Source organism: Schistocerca americana, chromosome 3 (assembly GCF_021461395.2).
Source record: "Schistocerca americana isolate TAMUIC-IGC-003095 chromosome 3, iqSchAmer2.1, whole genome shotgun sequence".
In the NCBI taxonomy this organism is placed as follows: domain Eukaryota; kingdom Metazoa; phylum Arthropoda; class Insecta; order Orthoptera; family Acrididae; genus Schistocerca; species Schistocerca americana.
The window spans coordinates 53,092,868-53,110,551 of record NC_060121.1 but is presented as its reverse complement, the minus strand read 5'-3'; the positions used below and the strand labels follow the sequence as shown (position 1 = coordinate 53,110,551).

At 49.4% G+C, this 17,684-nt stretch overlaps 1 protein-coding gene across 1 annotated transcript; it reads left to right on the top strand.

The window, feature by feature from the left end:
* Positions 1-316: 316 nt before the first annotated feature.
* LOC124605865 (serine-rich adhesin for platelets-like) lies at positions 317-7,398 on the top strand (the record flags this gene model as incomplete). The annotated part of the gene is made up of 2 exons (XM_047137811.1): positions 317-5,188; positions 7,321-7,398. Coding segments are annotated over 2 exons (4,950 nt in total), but the record flags the coding sequence as incomplete, so codon positions are not given.
* Positions 7,399-17,684: the final 10,286 nt, after the last annotated feature.

Here is a 17,684-nt window from a genome sequence, read left to right as displayed (position 1 = left end):
AAGCCTGTGTTCTACCATCAGGCAGTTACAGTACTGTTCTTGCTACATCTCAGTTCATGAAGGACATGGACATCCAGACACGTGATGAGAAATACAGCACTGTGGTTGTAAAATCACCCAGTGTCGTAGTAGCAGCCCCGTCTTCTTCTACTCCTCCAACTCCCCCTCCCCCTCCTCCTCCTCCCCCTCCTCCTCGTCGTCACCCTCCTCCTTGTCGTCACCCTCCTCCTCGTCGTCACCCTCCTCCTCGTCGTCACCCTCCTCCTCGTCGTCACCCTCCTCCTCGTCGTCACCCTCCTCCTCGTCGTCACCCTCCTCCTCGTCGTCACCCTCCTCCTCGTCGTCACCCTCCTCCTCGTCGTCACCCTCCTCCTCGTCGTCACCCTCCTCCTCATCGTCACCCTCCTCCTCGTCGTCACCCTCCTCATCGTCGTCACCCTCCTCCTCGTCGTCACCCTCCTCCTCCTCCTCGTCGTCACCCTCCTCCTCCTCCTCGTCGTCACCCTCCTCCTCCTCCTCCTCCTCCTCCTCCTCGTCACCCTCCTCCTCCTCCTCCTCCTCCTCGTCGTCACCCTCCTCCTCCTCCTCCTCCTCGTCGTCACCCTCCTCCTCCTCCTCCTCGTCGTCACCCTCCTCCTCCTCCTCCTCCTCCTCCTCGTCGTCACCCTCCTCCTCCTCCTCCTCCTCCTCCTCCTCCTCCTCCTCCTCCTCCTCCTCCTCCTCGTCGTCACCCTCCTCCTCCTCCTCGTCGTCACCCTCCTCCTCCTCCTCCTCCTCCTCGTCGTCACCCTCCTCCTCCTCCTCCTCCTCCTCGTCGTCACCCTCCTCCTCCTCCTCCTCCTCCTCCTCGTCGTCACCCTCCTCCTCCTCCTCCTCCTCGTCGTCACCCTCCTCCTCCTCCTCCTCCTCGTCGTCACCCTCCTCCTCCTCCTCCTCCTCGTTGTCACCCTCCTCCTCCTCCTCCTCCTCGTCGTCACCCTCCTCCTCCTCCTCCTCCTCGTCGCCCTCCTCCTCCTCCTCCTCCTCGTCGCCCTCCTCCTCCTCCTCCTCCTCGTCGCCCTCCTCCTCCTCCTCCTCCTCCTCGTCGCCCTCCTCCTCCTCCTCCTCCTCCTCGTCGCCCTCCTCCTCCTCCTCCTCCTCCTCGTCGCCCTCCTCCTCCTCCTCCTCCTCCTCGTCGCCCTCCTCCTCCTCCTCCTCCTCCTCCTCCTCGTCGCCCTCCTCCTCCTCCTCCTCCTCCTCGTCGCCCTCCTCCTCCTCCTCCTCCTCCTCCTCCTCGTCGCCCTCCTCCTCCTCCTCCTCCTCCTCGTCGCCCTCCTCCTCCTCCTCCTCCTCCTCCTCGTCGCCCTCCTCCTCCTCCTCCTCGTCGCCCTCCTCCTCCTCCTCCTCGTCCTCGTCGCCCTCCTCCTCGTCCTCGTCGTCCTCCTCCTCGTCCTCGTCGCCCTCCTCCTCGTCCTCGTCGCCCTCCTCCTCGTCCTCGTCGCCCTCCTCCTCGTCCTCGTCGCCCTCCTCCTCGTCCTCGTCGCCCTCCTCCTCGTCCTCGTCGCCCTCCTCCTCGTCCTCGTCGCCCTCCTCCTCGTCCTCGTCGCCCTCCTCCTCGTCCTCGTCGCCCTCCTCCTCGTCCTCGTCGCCCTCCTCCTCGTCCTCGTCGCCCTCCTCCTCGTCCTCGTCGCCCTCCTCCTCGTCCTCGTCGCCCTCCTCCTCGTCCTCGTCGCCCTCCTCCTCGTCCTCGTCGCCCTCCTCCTCGTCCTCGTCGCCCTCCTCCTCGTCCTCGTCGCCCTCCTCCTCGTCCTCGTCGCCCTCCTCCTCGTCCTCGTCGCCCTCCTCCTCGTCCTCGTCGCCCTCCTCCTCGTCCTCGTCGCCCTCCTCCTCGTCCTCGTCGCCCTCCTCCTCGTCCTCGTCGCCCTCCTCCTCGTCCCCGTCGCCCTCCTCCTCGTCCCCGTCGCCCTCCTCCTCGTCCCCGTCGCCCTCCTCCTCGTCCCCGTCGCCCTCCTCCTCGTCCCCGTCGCCCTCCTCCTCGTCCCCGTCGCCCTCCTCCTCGTCCCCGTCGCCCTCCTCCTCGTCCCCGTCGCCCTCCTCCTCCTCCTCCTCGTCCCCGTCGCCCTCCTCCTCCTCCTCCTCGTCCCCGTCGCCCTCCTCCTCCTCCTCCTCCTCCTCGTCGCCCTCCTCCTCCTCCTCCTCCTCCTCCTCGTCGCCCTCCTCCTCCTCCTCCTCCTCCTCCTCGTCGCCCTCCTCCTCCTCCTCCTCCTCCTCCTCGTCGCCCTCCTCCTCCTCCTCCTCCTCCTCCTCGTCGCCCTCCTCCTCCTCCTCCTCCTCCTCCTCCTCGTCGCCCTCCTCCTCCTCCTCCTCGTCCCCGTCGCCCTCCTCCTCCTCCTCCTCCTCCTCCTCCTCCTCCTCCTCCTCCTCCTCCTCGTCCCCGTCGCCCTCCTCCTCCTCCTCCTCCTCCTCCTCCTCCTCCTCGTCCCCGTCGCCCTCCTCCTCCTCCTCCTCCTCCTCCTCCTCCTCCTCCTCGTCCCCGTCGCCCTCCTCCTCCTCCTCCTCCTCCTCCTCCTCCTCCTCCTCCTCCTCCTCGTCCCCGTCGCCCTCCTCCTCCTCCTCCTCCTCCTCCTCCTCCTCCTCGTCCCCGTCGCCCTCCTCCTCCTCCTCCTCCTCGTCCCCGTCGCCCTCCTCCTCCTCCTCCTCCTCCTCCTCCTCCTCCTCGTCCCCGTCGCCCTCCTCCTCCTCCTCCTCCTCCTCCTCCTCCTCCTCGTCCCCGTCGCCCTCCTCCTCCTCCTCCTCCTCCTCCTCCTCCTCCTCGTCCCCGTCGCCCTCCTCCTCCTCCTCCTCCTCCTCCTCCTCCTCCTCGTCCCCGTCGCCCTCCTCCTCCTCCTCCTCCTCCTCCTCCTCCTCCTCGTCCCCGTCGCCCTCCTCCTCCTCCTCCTCCTCCTCCTCCTCCTCGTCCCCGTCGCCCTCCTCCTCCTCCTCCTCCTCCTCCTCCTCCTCGTCCCCGTCGCCCTCCTCCTCCTCCTCCTCCTCCTCCTCCTCCTCCTCCTCGTCCCCGTCGCCCTCCTCCTCCTCCTCCTCCTCCTCCTCCTCCTCCTCCTCGTCCCCGTCGCCCTCCTCCTCCTCCTCCTCCTCCTCCTCCTCCTCCTCCTCGTCCCCGTCGCCCTCCTCCTCCTCCTCCTCCTCCTCCTCCTCCTCCTCCTCGTCCCCGTCGCCCTCCTCCTCCTCCTCCTCCTCCTCCTCCTCCTCCTCCTCCTCCTCCTCCTCCTCCTCCTCGTCCCCGTCGCCCTCCTCCTCCTCCTCCTCCTCCTCCTCCTCCTCCTCCTCCTCCTCCTCGTCCCCGTCGCCCTCCTCCTCCTCCTCCTCCTCCTCCTCCTCCTCCTCCTCCTCCTCCTCCTCGTCCCCGTCGCCCTCCTCCTCCTCCTCCTCCTCCTCCTCCTCCTCCTCCTCCTCCTCGTCCCCGTCGCCCTCCTCCTCCTCCTCCTCCTCCTCCTCCTCCTCCTCGTCCCCGTCGCCCTCCTCCTCCTCCTCCTCCTCCTCCTCCTCCTCCTCGTCCCCGTCGCCCTCCTCCTCCTCCTCCTCCTCCTCCTCCTCCTCGTCCCCGTCGCCCTCCTCCTCCTCCTCCTCCTCCTCCTCCTCCTCCTCCTCGTCCCCGTCGCCCTCCTCCTCCTCCTCCTCCTCCTCCTCCTCCTCCTCCTCCTCCTCCTCGTCCCCGTCGCCCTCCTCCTCCTCCTCCTCCTCCTCCTCCTCCTCCTCCTCCTCCTCCTCGTCCCCGTCGCCCTCCTCCTCCTCCTCCTCCTCCTCCTCCTCCTCCTCCTCCTCCTCCTCCTCGTCCCCGTCGCCCTCCTCCTCCTCCTCCTCCTCCTCCTCCTCCTCCTCGTCCCCGTCGCCCTCCTCCTCCTCCTCCTCCTCCTCCTCCTCCTCCTCCTCGTCCCCGTCGCCCTCCTCCTCCTCCTCCTCCTCCTCCTCCTCCTCCTCCTCGTCCCCGTCGCCCTCCTCCTCCTCCTCCTCCTCCTCCTCCTCCTCCTCCTCGTCCCCGTCGCCCTCCTCCTCCTCCTCCTCCTCCTCCTCCTCCTCCTCGTCCCCGTCGCCCTCCTCCTCCTCCTCCTCCTCCTCCTCCTCCTCCTCGTCCCCGTCGCCCTCCTCCTCCTCCTCCTCCTCCTCCTCCTCCTCCTCGTCCCCGTCGCCCTCCTCCTCCTCCTCCTCCTCCTCCTCCTCCTCCTCGTCCCCGTCGCCCTCCTCCTCCTCCTCCTCCTCCTCCTCCTCCTCGTCCCCGTCGCCCTCCTCCTCCTCCTCCTCCTCCTCCTCCTCCTCCTCCTCGTCCCCGTCGCCCTCCTCCTCCTCCTCCTCCTCCTCCTCCTCCTCCTCCTCCTCCTCCTCGTCCCCGTCGCCCTCCTCCTCCTCCTCCTCCTCCTCCTCCTCCTCCTCGTCCCCGTCGCCCTCCTCCTCTTCCTCCTCCTCCTCCTCCTCCTCCTCGTCCCCGTCGCCCTCCTCCTCCTCCTCCTCCTCCTCCTCCTCCTCCTCGTCCCCGTCGCCCTCCTCCTCTTCCTCCTCCTCCTCCTCCTCCTCCTCCTCCTCCTCCTCGTCCCCGTCGCCCTCCTCCTCCTCCTCCTCCTCCTCCTCCTCGTCCCCGTCGCCCTCCTCCTCCTCCTCCTCCTCCTCCTCCTCCTCCTCGTCCCCGTCGCCCTCCTCCTCCTCCTCCTCCTCCTCCTCCTCCTCCTCCTCCTCCTCGTCCCCGTCGCCCTCCTCCTCCTCCTCCTCCTCCTCCTCCTCGTCCCCGTCGCCCTCCTCCTCCTCCTCCTCCTCGTCCCCGTCGCCCTCCTCCTCCTCCTCCTCCTCCTCCTCGTCCCCGTCGCCCTCCTCCTCCTCCTCCTCCTCGTCGCCCTCTTCCTCCTCCTCGTCCTCGTCGCCCTCTTCCTCCTCCTCCTCCCCCTCTTCGTCCTCGTCGCCCTCTTCCTCCTCCTCCTCGTCGCCCTCTTCCTCCTCCTCCTCGTCGCCCTCTTCCTCCTCCTCCTCCCCCTCCTCCCCCTCTTCCTCCTCGTCCTCCCCCTCCTCGTCCTCGTCGCCCTCTTCCTCCTCCTCCTCCCCCTCCTCGTCCTCGTCGCCCTCTTCCTCCTCCTCCTCCCCCTCCTCGTCCTCGTCGCCCTCCTCCTCCTCCTCCTCCGCCTCCTCCGCGTCCCCCTCCACGTCCGCCTCCCCGCCCCCCCTCGCCCCCCCTCGCCGCCCCCACCTCCCCGTCCCCCCCCCAGCTGTCCACACCCCTCCTCTACAGCTGTGCAAACAAGGCACAAACTTTTGACTCACAGGTGAAAGTCATTTGCTACACAACTGACGGGCCAGGAAGGATAGAAGGAACACTCTCATGAAAACTTTCCATGTTCCTCCAAACAACAAACATCTGAGTCTTCCTCTACCAACCAGAAAGGCAAACGATCTGCTTGTTTATCAGCTCGGAGATCCTCCTTGGTGGTGTCATTACATGATATCCTTGGCTGACTGACCTCCTTGTTGCCGGTATGCACCTCCAGCAATTTTTCTGCTCTGGATTCCAAGGACGGACAGAATAGACAGAATGAGAATGCCGACATAGAGGCAGAATCTCCAGCCTCTGTGACCTGCGCCAGTGAGCCTTCGAAAGCTGCTACTCAATAGCCACTGAGGTGATACCCCTCCATTTTGTCCCTTTTCCACTTTCCTAATCGTGGCACTCTTCCAGTGGAATTTTTGTGGCCTTTGATCCAACAAAGAGGAATTATGGCTGCTCTTGGAATCATAGTCTCTACTTGTTCTCTGCTTCCAGGAAACAAAATTGCATGCTCACGACCTGCGTTGAACTCTCTCGTTTATTTCCAGTCTGCTTTGACATCTGCCCAATCTCACACCATCACCCAGGGACAGATTCTATGTCACGCAGTGGAGTCATGCTGTTTATTAAGGATGAAGTTCATAGTCTTCCTGACTACCTAACTTCAAGCTAATCCTGTCTGCCTTTTACTTCCTCACCTCGACTTTTCCATTTCTACTGTTTACATCCCTAAGTCACTGGACAGTCAGCTTCCAGCTTACTGGCCAACTCCCTCACTCGTTTCTGCTGCTCCCCTTGGGACTCTCCCAGAATCTGTCAGAAAGGTGCCCTCTTCATTGTCCTCCTGTCACCCTAACCTCATTTGGCTTACTGTGGGAGTACCCACATTTCTTTCACACTCCATGCACTCCTACCCCCATCTGGACCTCTCCTGCACTGCCGAATTTGCCCTGATGATGATCTCATCATTATGTATGGTACGAAATCAAGCGACCATTTCCCATTTGCTATCCATTTTCGGACTCCCACCTCACCTACATGCACACCCAAATGACATCTTTCTAAGGATGATGAGAGATTTAATGCTCCCTGGCACCCTTGGAGAAACAGTATTTCCCCAGTTATAAATGTAATCATTACTGCCAACAATGTTCCATTCTTGCACCTCAACTTTACCGTGCAATGTAACAGTCCCTCAGTTGACTGAGCCATGTTGGGACTCAACTCACATGCAGAGATGTGCTCTCCATGTTTTTAACCATCATTCTATGATGACAAACAATGTTCATTATAAACAATTGCACACACAGTGTCGTCGCACCCTTCAGGATAGCAAAAAAACTGACTGGATTTAATTTACTAGTTCTTTTAACAGTTCCACTCCCCTTCTGTTGTTGTGGACCAACCTTAGATAGCTCTCTGGCACCAAGACCCTTCCACAAATTCCTGTCCTGATAGCAGCAGATGCAGCCTTGACAGACCCAATCACTATCTCCATGATCTGTGATTTTATAATTGTCTGTTATTCATTTCCCTTTCCGTGATCCTTTTGACTACTACACCAGGTCATAGTTGAAGGGTGTTTGATCCAGCAAACTATGTTGTACCTCTGTGTTGGTCTCTGGCAGTATCCTTACAGCAGCCTTCAAACATCCAGCAGCTATGGTCTGCATTCCCACCCTGTCGACTTGCATTTTGTGGTCATCTTTGTCCTACTCTGTGACCGTGGCTGTCTGTGGCAGCTGGCAGCTCTAGTGAATTTATAGTGTTAAGTTCAATTAAAATTCAATTATTTTGTGATTCTTAACTTGGATCATTATGCTGTTTTCATCACTCTCACATTAATAAAATTCCATATATATCTACTTGTCACTGCAACTTATTCGTAATCTCTATCAATATTTAATTTACCAACTTACTAACACTTAGATGAGCATGTGCAGTGAGATGACATACCACTGCCACATGTCAAGGTGTTTGATTTACACTTAAATTAAGCTGATGTAATGTTATTCAGGCTTTTAATTTTTTTCCAGGAGCCACAAGAGGTGCAGGCAGAGGAGGTAGCAGCAGGTGAGATTTTCACTTTCTTCAGTAGCTTAATTACGTGTTAAAGTTATCACTTTAATGTTGTCTTGTGTGGCACACATTTTTCCATCTTTTTCTTTGACATTAATTCTTCATTGGTGGTGTGCTAAAGTACATCAGTGAAACAGTTGTTCAGAATTTTATGCTTGAACCTGACACTGGATATTAATTACGTAGTACATAATTCATACTGAAAATTGGCAGTGCCTTTGTAACTACAAGAGATTGGTCACAAATGTGCAGTTGTGTTTCAAATGTGTACTGTGGTAGATTGTGTGGAAAATGTGATAAAAAAGAAAGAAGACAAAGTTTTAAGTACCAAATTTACATTTAAAAATACGTCATTGTAACAGTGAGAAAAGTGAGTAACCAAAGTGAGGGTTGTAGGAACATAGAGTATAATGCCTGGAGGGTTGTCACCTTCACAATTTGGAAAAACTGGTGTTTGATGGCATGATCTGTATGTCTCGGGCAGTGAAGCAGTCATTGAAATGAATGATGTCGTGTTGGGCAGCCTGCAAACTTGTTTCTTGCCCTGTTTGTAGGTGGCCCTTTATGTGGACAGACAGCTTGTTTGTTGTCATGCCATCATAGAATGCAGCACAATGGTTGCAACTTAGCTTATATATCATGTGAGTGGTTTCACAGGTAGTCCTGCCCTTGATGGGATAGCTGGTGAATGGGACCGGACTGGAGCAGTAGGTGGTGGTGGTGGTGGTGGTGGTGGTGGTGGTGGTGGTGGTGGTAGGATGTATGGGACAGGTCTTGCATCTAGGTCTGTTACATGGATATGAGTGATGGGGTAATGGGTTGAAAATCCTTCCTAAACACTCATATCATTCAGATTCACTGAAGACATCTTTGTGATCTGCATCGAGATTGAAGACACCCTATTCACATCCCACCCAACCTCAACAGCTTCTCCCCCATTGCTTCACCTGGACTTCTCAAGCCAACAAGCCACCTCCATAGATGTTGACATCTACTTCAAAGATGGCTTCTTCACTGCTTCTGTCCATATCAAACCTACTAACCACAAGTGATGAGTCCATTTTGACAACTGCCACCCATTCCATACCAAGAAGTTCCTTCCATACATCCTATCCACCCACAGTTCTCACATCTACAGGGATGAACATTGCTCCTTGAAATAAACTGGGGGTCACAATAAAGTATACAAAAAGAAATCTCCTGTGCCTTATATTTGCAGTCTCCAACAACCCTCCAAGTCTCTCTGTCTGACTACAGGGGAGCATTCCCCTCATAATTAAGTACCAACCACAACTGAATTACATTCTCCACTAAGATTTGACTACCCGTCATTGTGTTCCGAAATTTGAAATGCCATGCCTACTATCCATCCCACCTCACCCACAGTGGTATTGCTCTGTCCACCAAACTTATATATAATTGGCAATTTGAACACAATGCCTGCTCCCAACCCATTACATCATGGCTCATATCCCTATAACAGAACTAAATGCAAGACCTGTCCCATAATTCCTTCCACCGTCACCTATTCCAATCATGTAACATACATCACCTACCCACCAAAGCCATGGTTTCCTGTGAAACCAGTCAAGTGATTTACAAAGTAAACTGCAACCACTGTACAGCTTTCTGCATGGGACTGACAAGTAACAAGCTGTCCATCTTCAGGAATGACCACTGACAAACTGTGGCCAGTAAACAAGTGGACCACCCTGTTGCTGAACATACTGTCGAACTTGACATCATTCATTTCAATGACTGCTTGACTGCCTGTGCCATTATGGATCCTTCTCACCAACCCCAGCTTTTCTGAACTGCAGAAGTAGGAAGCCTGCCGGCAGTATATCCTTTGTTCCCATAACCCTCCCAGCCTCAACCTTGCGTAGTCAGTTTCCTCACCCATTCAGGCCATTCCCTGTCTCCATAGAAGAAATGTTTTCACACATGTGGAGAGAATGGCTGATAATAAGTATCCAAAGATAATGTATGTACAGTATCGCTGTCCCTTTGCTCATAAAATATTTCCCATTAAGAAATTCACTACAGTCTTTTCCCCAGAACAATCTGTTTGTATTCCTGCCTCACCTCTCTACAGGGAGTCTCGCAGGGAACTGCCATCTACCACCACACTCATGGTCATATGTCCCACCTATTGTTGATGATCCACGCACAAGGAGAGAAATGTTTCTCAGTTAGGCATAATGTTAGAACTTTGTTGCGACACAGAAGGCACATGATAAAGTTGTGCAAATGAAGCAGCTTCCTGGTGCAAGCAACATAAAAATAGTTCTTATATGCTCTAAGGTTGTCACTAATATGAGAATCATTCTTTAAGGTGTTAGGTGAGCACTGCAAAGTTGCACTGTTGATATCCTAGATTCCTATGTTGTTGTTGTGCTCAGAGGAAAAGTTTTCTATACAGCAGCAAAAAATATAACAACTGACATTCTCATGGAGGCAATGGCAGTGTTAAGGAGGCACAGACCAGGCAGAATAATATAGGAATCGGGCCACATCATCATTGAAGAAGAATAGTGAGGTGGAATGACACAGAGGTAAAGGCTACCCAACGGAACACAAGACACTGGTAATAAGTTTCCGGAGACAAAGAAGTAACAAAAATAGCACAAGAAGAGAGATGTCCCTCAGTAGCCAAGTGGAATAGAGCTTCATTGCAACACAGTTTGTGTGTAACAACATGCAGCTAATGAAACAGATTTCTAGTGAAGGCAAGGTAGAGAATGCCCTGTTCCACTGAAAGATATTTGCTACTATGATAACTATTCTTGAATCTCCAGTTCAGCCCTCAGTCTGTAACAACTGAGAAGCACTGCTGTAGGCACCTAAAGTGTAGGTTGCGCTGGTGACACCAATATTGAGGGCTGCATTCTTATTAAAATAGCCATGGCACTCCGAAGTAGATAGTTGATGTAGAGTTTGTGACTTGGGTTGGCTGGTAAGCCACTGTGCTGTGATCAATGACGGCTGTGCAGTGCAGGTCCAGTGTTATGGGCCCCTGTACAAAAACTATGCAGTGGCTGACATGGGTAAGATGAGCTGCACTGAGTTTGTTTTAGGCCTCTTAACATGCCAGCAACAGAGAGCCCTCTGTTGAATTTCACAAGATGGCATTGTAAGGTACCATCCAGATGGTACACCACCCACTTCCACCTCAATGCTATTATGTCTCCTACTCCATCCTGTTGCCATACCCATCAAAGTTCTTCCCCCCTCAGCTCTATGAAGAAAGCACCTGAGAAATACCCCACATCATCTGCCGTGCCTTCTTGTGGCTGTATATACCCATCTGTAAGTAAATAAAGAAGGGTTGCATTGTATTTGTTTGATGTGGCTGTTTGACTGCACGAACAGGTAACTGTGGTAAGTGATAAACAAATTTTTCTATTACCTTGTGTGGGGTATCCCTGAGAAAAATTCATGAAATTTGAGATTTGGGGGTGAAATTTTCTGCGAGTAACTAAGTGCTCTCATTGTAAAATACTGGACGAATGTAATGTTTGCATATGCCTGCAGTGAGTGAGGCTTCGTATACAGTCATACACACAGTTCCAAACTGTTACACTTGCCACTGTGAGTTAATCCCGTAACATAAAGTTGTATGTTTCAATAAGCACGTTACTACAGGATTGTAAAATTTGGTCAATAATTATGTGAAATATTGACAGTAAAAATGTATTTGCCCCTGGCAGTCTTCAGATAGCAGCCACCAATTGGAATAAAGTTTTGGATTTCTGGAACTCAGTTAGTAATGTTCTCTGTTGTACATATTTGAGTAGATAAGATGCTCAGTTATTCACTGATCAGAAGCACTCTAAAAGATTGAAATAATTCTGTTCTTTATCATGTCACATTGTAACATTCTTAGTTAATCACATGTTTGTTTTACCTTGGCAGATAAAGTAGTTTTTATATTAACACGCAATTTCATTTCTTGTCAATCAGGCCTCGTTGAGGAGCAAGGCCCGCCTCCTATTGCTCAGGTGAGTGAACGTAGAGGGTAGCACCCGTGAGAATGGCAGAGTTCAGGTGAGTTTCACCAGTAGCAAAACAAGGTGCTCACAAATTTCATCAGTCCAGGGTTTTCAGCCCTTCTGTGAGCTGCCCTTCACAACACCATTTTAATTAATCAACTTCTTTCTGTGTATCCTATTCATCTCCACTTCATTCTCATTGTTTTTTGCACTCCACTCCACACCTTCCTGGCCCCCATAACCTTTGCAACTTCATTTACACTGTTACCCGAAATGTTATCTCAAGTCCATTATCACAATAAAATTGTCTACTGAACAATCCAGAAAATTTCTCAAACAATATTTACATACTAATGACAGCTCAACTTCATATTTGTGTCCTGATGTAATGGCAGTTGTCACTGTGCTAGCAGATGTAGAGGATAGGTACATCAATGAACCACAATGAGGTAGCATGGAATAAACAACTCATATCAGCAGGTACGATGAAGCCTCATAAAGCAACTATTGTTGTCCCAGTCTGTGGAAATTCTTCATACATCTGCAACAGAGTTCATCCACAAGAGAAAAAATTCCTGAAGTGAATAAAAGTGTAAACCCATTATATGAACTATAAGATGACATTATTGCTGCAGCCATCATTCATCTGTACTACAGACATTGCGAAATATGTAACTGTACCCAAGTGATAGGTTACACCACAGTACGTATGATATCTACAGTTGTCTAAAATATTTAGATATTGCAATTACACATCAAGTACCTTTCTAAAATGATAGCAGAGTCACTCTTCTTGCTTTTATCATAGCCAGACAATGTTAAAAAATCTTCATAGAATATTTTTGTGGCTGTTAAATAGCTATGTTGTGCACTTCATAGGGAGGTCTTCTTGTCTCTGGGTGTCAAGACTTTAACACATGTAGCTTAGTAGTTCAATAAAACTAACTTCGTGTTTGGTATCTCATGTACCACAGATTGTGCTGAGTGAAGTAAAAGTGAGTGTGTAGCTACTTTTGCTTTTTGGGATTTGCTTCCAGTAATATTCAGGTAGGTCTCTGACACAAGAAATAGAATCAAATGAAAATCTTTCGATAGTCATCCAAATCTTGTACTGACTTCTGTATGCTGATAGGTGTCCGTCGTGCAATGACTATACAATCAACGTGCATGCTGTCTGTCAGTAGAATTTGACTGTACAGTGTCTGCCACAAGGAGTGGAACTCTGAGGGCAAGGGCTCATTCCCCATTAACTTATGCTGCCATAGACATTGCAAAAATATCTTAAATGTGATCACAGTGGAACTAATTCATCCAAAAGGACCAAAAATGTTTGATGTGTCACACAGTAGTGTGTGTTTTGTGAAGCTGTAGATATTAGGTGCTGGTTTGACATTGTTTACAATTTTAAAATGATCATCAGCCGGTTGCTAGAGTAAACCTGAAGTTGTAATATCCTCATCATTATCAAGCAGTAGAAGTAGTTGTGTTTCTTGCACCACTGAGGGGATATTTTTGAACAGTTTGGCACTGTTGTTGTACCATTTTCATAGTCAACATCCACTTCTGATCAATATCTTCAATAGATATTGTTGGAGCTCAGTTTCAGCCCTTACTGTATCGCAACCTGAGATACAGTGGTCCATATAGAAATGATTAGTGAGAATGTTTGCTGCTTCACTCTGCTCACTCTCTTTGCAAGCTAATCGTAATAGACACTGTGCTGCAAGGGAGGGGGCACATATCATTGTGTATGTGATTTTCTTTCATTGGTATTCCTGAGGTGGTGCAGATCTATCAATCATCCACAATATACATTGGAATGTGGGATCTTCAATTACTACAGGAACCTGGCTATATATATTCTCCATGTCTACTGTGAAGGCAATGTGTTGCATGTGGAAGCATAATCTTATGGAGTGCAATTAATATTTCATGGTTGGTCCTACCATTGTAAGACTGTTGTGTGACAAATTCGTATTCCATTTGGCAACGCAATCAAACACTACTCTTGCTTTGGTAGTTGAGTTGGCTTTTTTAAGAACAGCTGATGTGGCATGTAATATTAAATGGCATGTATCATGACCACTATTACCATATGTCTTAAATATTCATACTTCCTCATAAACTCGGTATAGCTTTCCACAAACTTCGATTATCTTGCTAGTTTCTGTTCAGTTTAAGAAAATTATTTTACTACATTGTGGAAGGAATTGCATAACAAACTCAGCTGTTCCTGAAATGGAAGACGAACATTTAATATATCTGTTGAATCTTTAATTGCGTGTTCCAGGAATTGTGAATCACATTGCTGCTCTTCTTCTGTCATAAAGACATTGATACCTCATAACTTGGGTTGGAACAGCTTTAAGGAAAAGAAATGGAATGTGGACTCACATATTTTGTCACTTGTTATTTTATGTAATACACTTCATTACTTACAAACATTATTATTATTATTATTATTAGTATTATTACTATTACTATTATTACTACAAATTAATAAATTTCTTACAGTCATGATACTCACAGTCATAACTTGAACAGGCTTAATTAATTAGAAGCCATATTTTGTCAATTGTACCATTGCAAACGGGGCAGGAAATTGGAAGTGCACAGGTCACAAAACAAAGAAAGGTCACACCAATTGGGCAGGTTCAACAAAAATATTATGAGTCAAATGAATTACATTGAAAGCATTAAATGTGCTGATAACTTGCATCTTTTGTAACTGTTAGACTCCTGAATAACATTCATCCAAATTCAGGAAGATTCGCAAGTCACACCACTGATTGTAGCTGTTGGAAGGCCTCTTAGCAATGTTTAACACTTTACAAAAAGGAAGAACAACCCTTAAGCAGTAACCCATGCATTGCAAACAAACATTAAAAATGACCTTTAATAAATATACAACTGTCCAAATTTCAGAACAAACAGAGAGCTACAGCAGAGCGCTATCAGAGTCAACAAGAAACAAGCAGCCAAATTTCCCAAGTGGAGTTAATTAATGACTACGCACCAGGGTAACGGTCGACAGTTTATACTTTTAACTAGCATGGTTTAAACTTAGCGTGTTGTTTACCGAGTAAGGTGGCGCAGTGGTTAGACACTGGACTCGCATTCGGGAGGACGACGTTTCAATCCCGCATCCGGCCATCCTGATTTAGGTTTTCCGTGATTTCCCTAAATCACTCCAGGCAAATGCCAGGATGGTTCCTTTGAAAGGGCACGGCCGACTTCCTTCCCCATTTTCCCTAATCCGATGAGACCGATGACCATGCTGTCTGGTCTCCATCCCCAAGCAACCAACGAACAAACCAACTTAATGTGTTGAGATTTAGTAGTAAGAGATAAAGGTTTAAGCGAGCAGTGAAGGGAATAATGAGGAGGAACCTCAGGCTTGGAAAATCTGCCTTAATCTCCCGATCTCAATAAATTCACCAAAACAAGCAGACTACTGGTTCCTGCCCAGAGGTGACACTCCACCATGTCACATGTTAAATGAGCAACGTCACTTCCCTCGTCCCACAAAGGTGCGACTGGCAGGGGCATCAGACTGCCAGTCTATATGAGTGCCATGTGATGATGGAAGTGCCGCCATGGAAAAATGCAAACATACCTCTACTCTGGGCCCAGGGCACTGAAACACATCATTTTCTGCTGACACACATCAATGGGAACAGTAATCTGCACAAATACAGCTTCATACAATAAAGGCCAGAAAGTAGAAAATGTGAACGTATGGCACAACTGACTAGAGATACAATTTAATACTCCTTAAAATTTGTATTATTCAGAAGCAAAAATATCAGCACTTGTTGATACATTAGCTGAAGCGTACACATGTACCGAGATTGCTTTGCCTCCGACACAGTATACTCCTACACTTTCATGATGCATGACCCGGAACACAAATTACAATTAATAACATTGACGGATGGTCGTGCACTGAAACACTCATAGGTGCATTAATATTACAGATGCAATTCCAGATAATACAGACATGACCTAACTAAAAAATATAACATATCAACTCGAAACTTGACTCAGTTGCGAAGGAGCAGTGCCTTGCAGGATTCCAGCCAGGGTATTATTGCATCTTACCCCCACATCCCATGAGTAATGGACCTTGACATTGCTGGGGAGGCTTGCGTGCCTCAATAATACAGATAGCCATACCGTAGGAGCAACCAAAACGGAGGGATATCTGTTGAGAGGCCAGTCAAACGTGTGGTTCCTGAAGAGGGGCAGCTGCCTTATCAGTAGTTGCAGGGGCAACAGTCTGGATGATTGACTGACCTGGCCTTGTAACACTAACCAAAATGGCCTTACTGTGCTGGTGCTGGTGCTGGTACTGCGCATGACTGAAAGCAAGGGGAAATTACAGCCGTAAATTTTCCCGAGGGCATGCAGCTTTACTGTATGATTAAATGATGATGGCGTCCTCTTGGGCAAAATATTCCAGAGGTAAAATAGTCCCCCATTTCTATCTCAGGTCAGGGACTACTCAAGATGATATTGTTATCAGGAGAAAGAAAACTGGCGTTCTATGGATCGGAGCATGGAATGTCAGATCCCTTAATCGGGCAGGTAGGTTAGAAAATTTATAAAGGGAAATGGATAGGTTAGACTTAGATATAGTGGGAATTAGTGAAGTTCAGTGGCAGGAGGGACAAGACTTTTGGCCAGGTTAATACAGGGTTATAAATACAAAATGAAATATAGGTAATGCAGGAGTAGGTTTAATAATGAATAAAAAGATGGGAGTGTGGTTAAGCTACTACAAACAGCATAGTGAATGCATTATTGTGGCCAAGATAAACACAGTCCATGCCTACTACAGTAGTAAACGTTTGTAAGCCAACTAGCTCTGCAGATGATGAAGAAATTGATGAAATGTATGATGAGATAAAAGAAATTATTCATGTAGTGAAGGGAGACGAAAATTTGATAGTGATGGGTGACTGGAATTTGATAATAGGAAAAGGGAGAGAAGGAAATATAATAGGTGAATATGGATTGGGGGTAAGAAATGCAAGAGGAAGCCGCCTGGTAGAATTTTGCACAGAGCATAACTTAATTATAGCTATCACTTGGTTCAAGAATCATAAAAGAAGGTGGTATACTTGGAAGAATCCTGGAGATACTAGAAGGTATCAGATAGATTATATAATGGTAAGACAGAGATTTAGGAACCAGATCTTAAATTGTAAGACATTTCCAGGGGCAGATGTGGATTCTGACCACAATCTATTGGTTATGAACTGTAGATTAAAACTGAAGAAAATGCAAAAAGGTGGGAATTTAAGGAGGTGGGACCTGGATAAACTAAGAGAACAAGATGCTGTACAGAGTTTCAGGGAGAATATAACGGAACAACTGACAGGAATGGGGGAAAGAAATACAGTAGAAGAAGAATGGTTAGCTTTGAGACATGAAGTAGTGAAGGCAGCAGAGGATCAAGTAGGTAAAAAGACGAGGGCTAGTAGAAATCCTTGGGTGACAGAAGAAGTATTGAATTTAATTGATGAAAGGTAAAAATATGAAAATGCAGTAAATGAAGCAGGCAAAAAGGAATACAAAGGTCTCAAAAATGAGATTGACTGGAAGTGCAAAATGTCTAAGCAGGCAATCCATAGAGGACAAATGTAAGGATATAGAGGCTTATCTCACTAGGGATAAGATAGATACTGCCTACAGGTAAATTAAAGAGACCTTTGGAGAAAAGAGAACCACTTGTATGAATATCAAGAGCTCAGATGGAAACCCAGTTCTAAGCAAAGAAGTGAAAGCGGAAAGCTGGAAGGAGTATATCGAGGGTCTATACTAGGGCGACGTACTTGAGGACCAATATTATGGAAATGATAGAGGATGCAGATGAAGATGAAATGGAAGATACGATACTGCGTGAAGAGTTTGACAGAGGACTGAAAGACCTTAGTCGAAACAAGGCCCTGGGAGTAGACAACATTCCATTAGAACTACTGACAGCCTTGGGAGAGCCAGTCCTGACAAAACTCTACCATCTGGTGAGCAAGATGCACGAGACAAGCAAAATACCCTCAGACATCAAGAAGAATATAATAATTCCAATCCCAAAGAAAGCAGGTGCTGACAGATGTGAAAATTACCAAACAATCAGTTTAATAAGTCACGGATGCAAAATACTAACATGAATTCTTTACAGATGAATGGAAAAACGTAGAAGCTGACCTCGGGGAAGATCAGTTTGGATTCCTTAGAAATGTTCGAACATGTGAGGAAATACTGACCCTATGACTTTTCTTAGAAACTAGATTAAGGAAAGGCAAACCTACATTTCTAGCATTTGA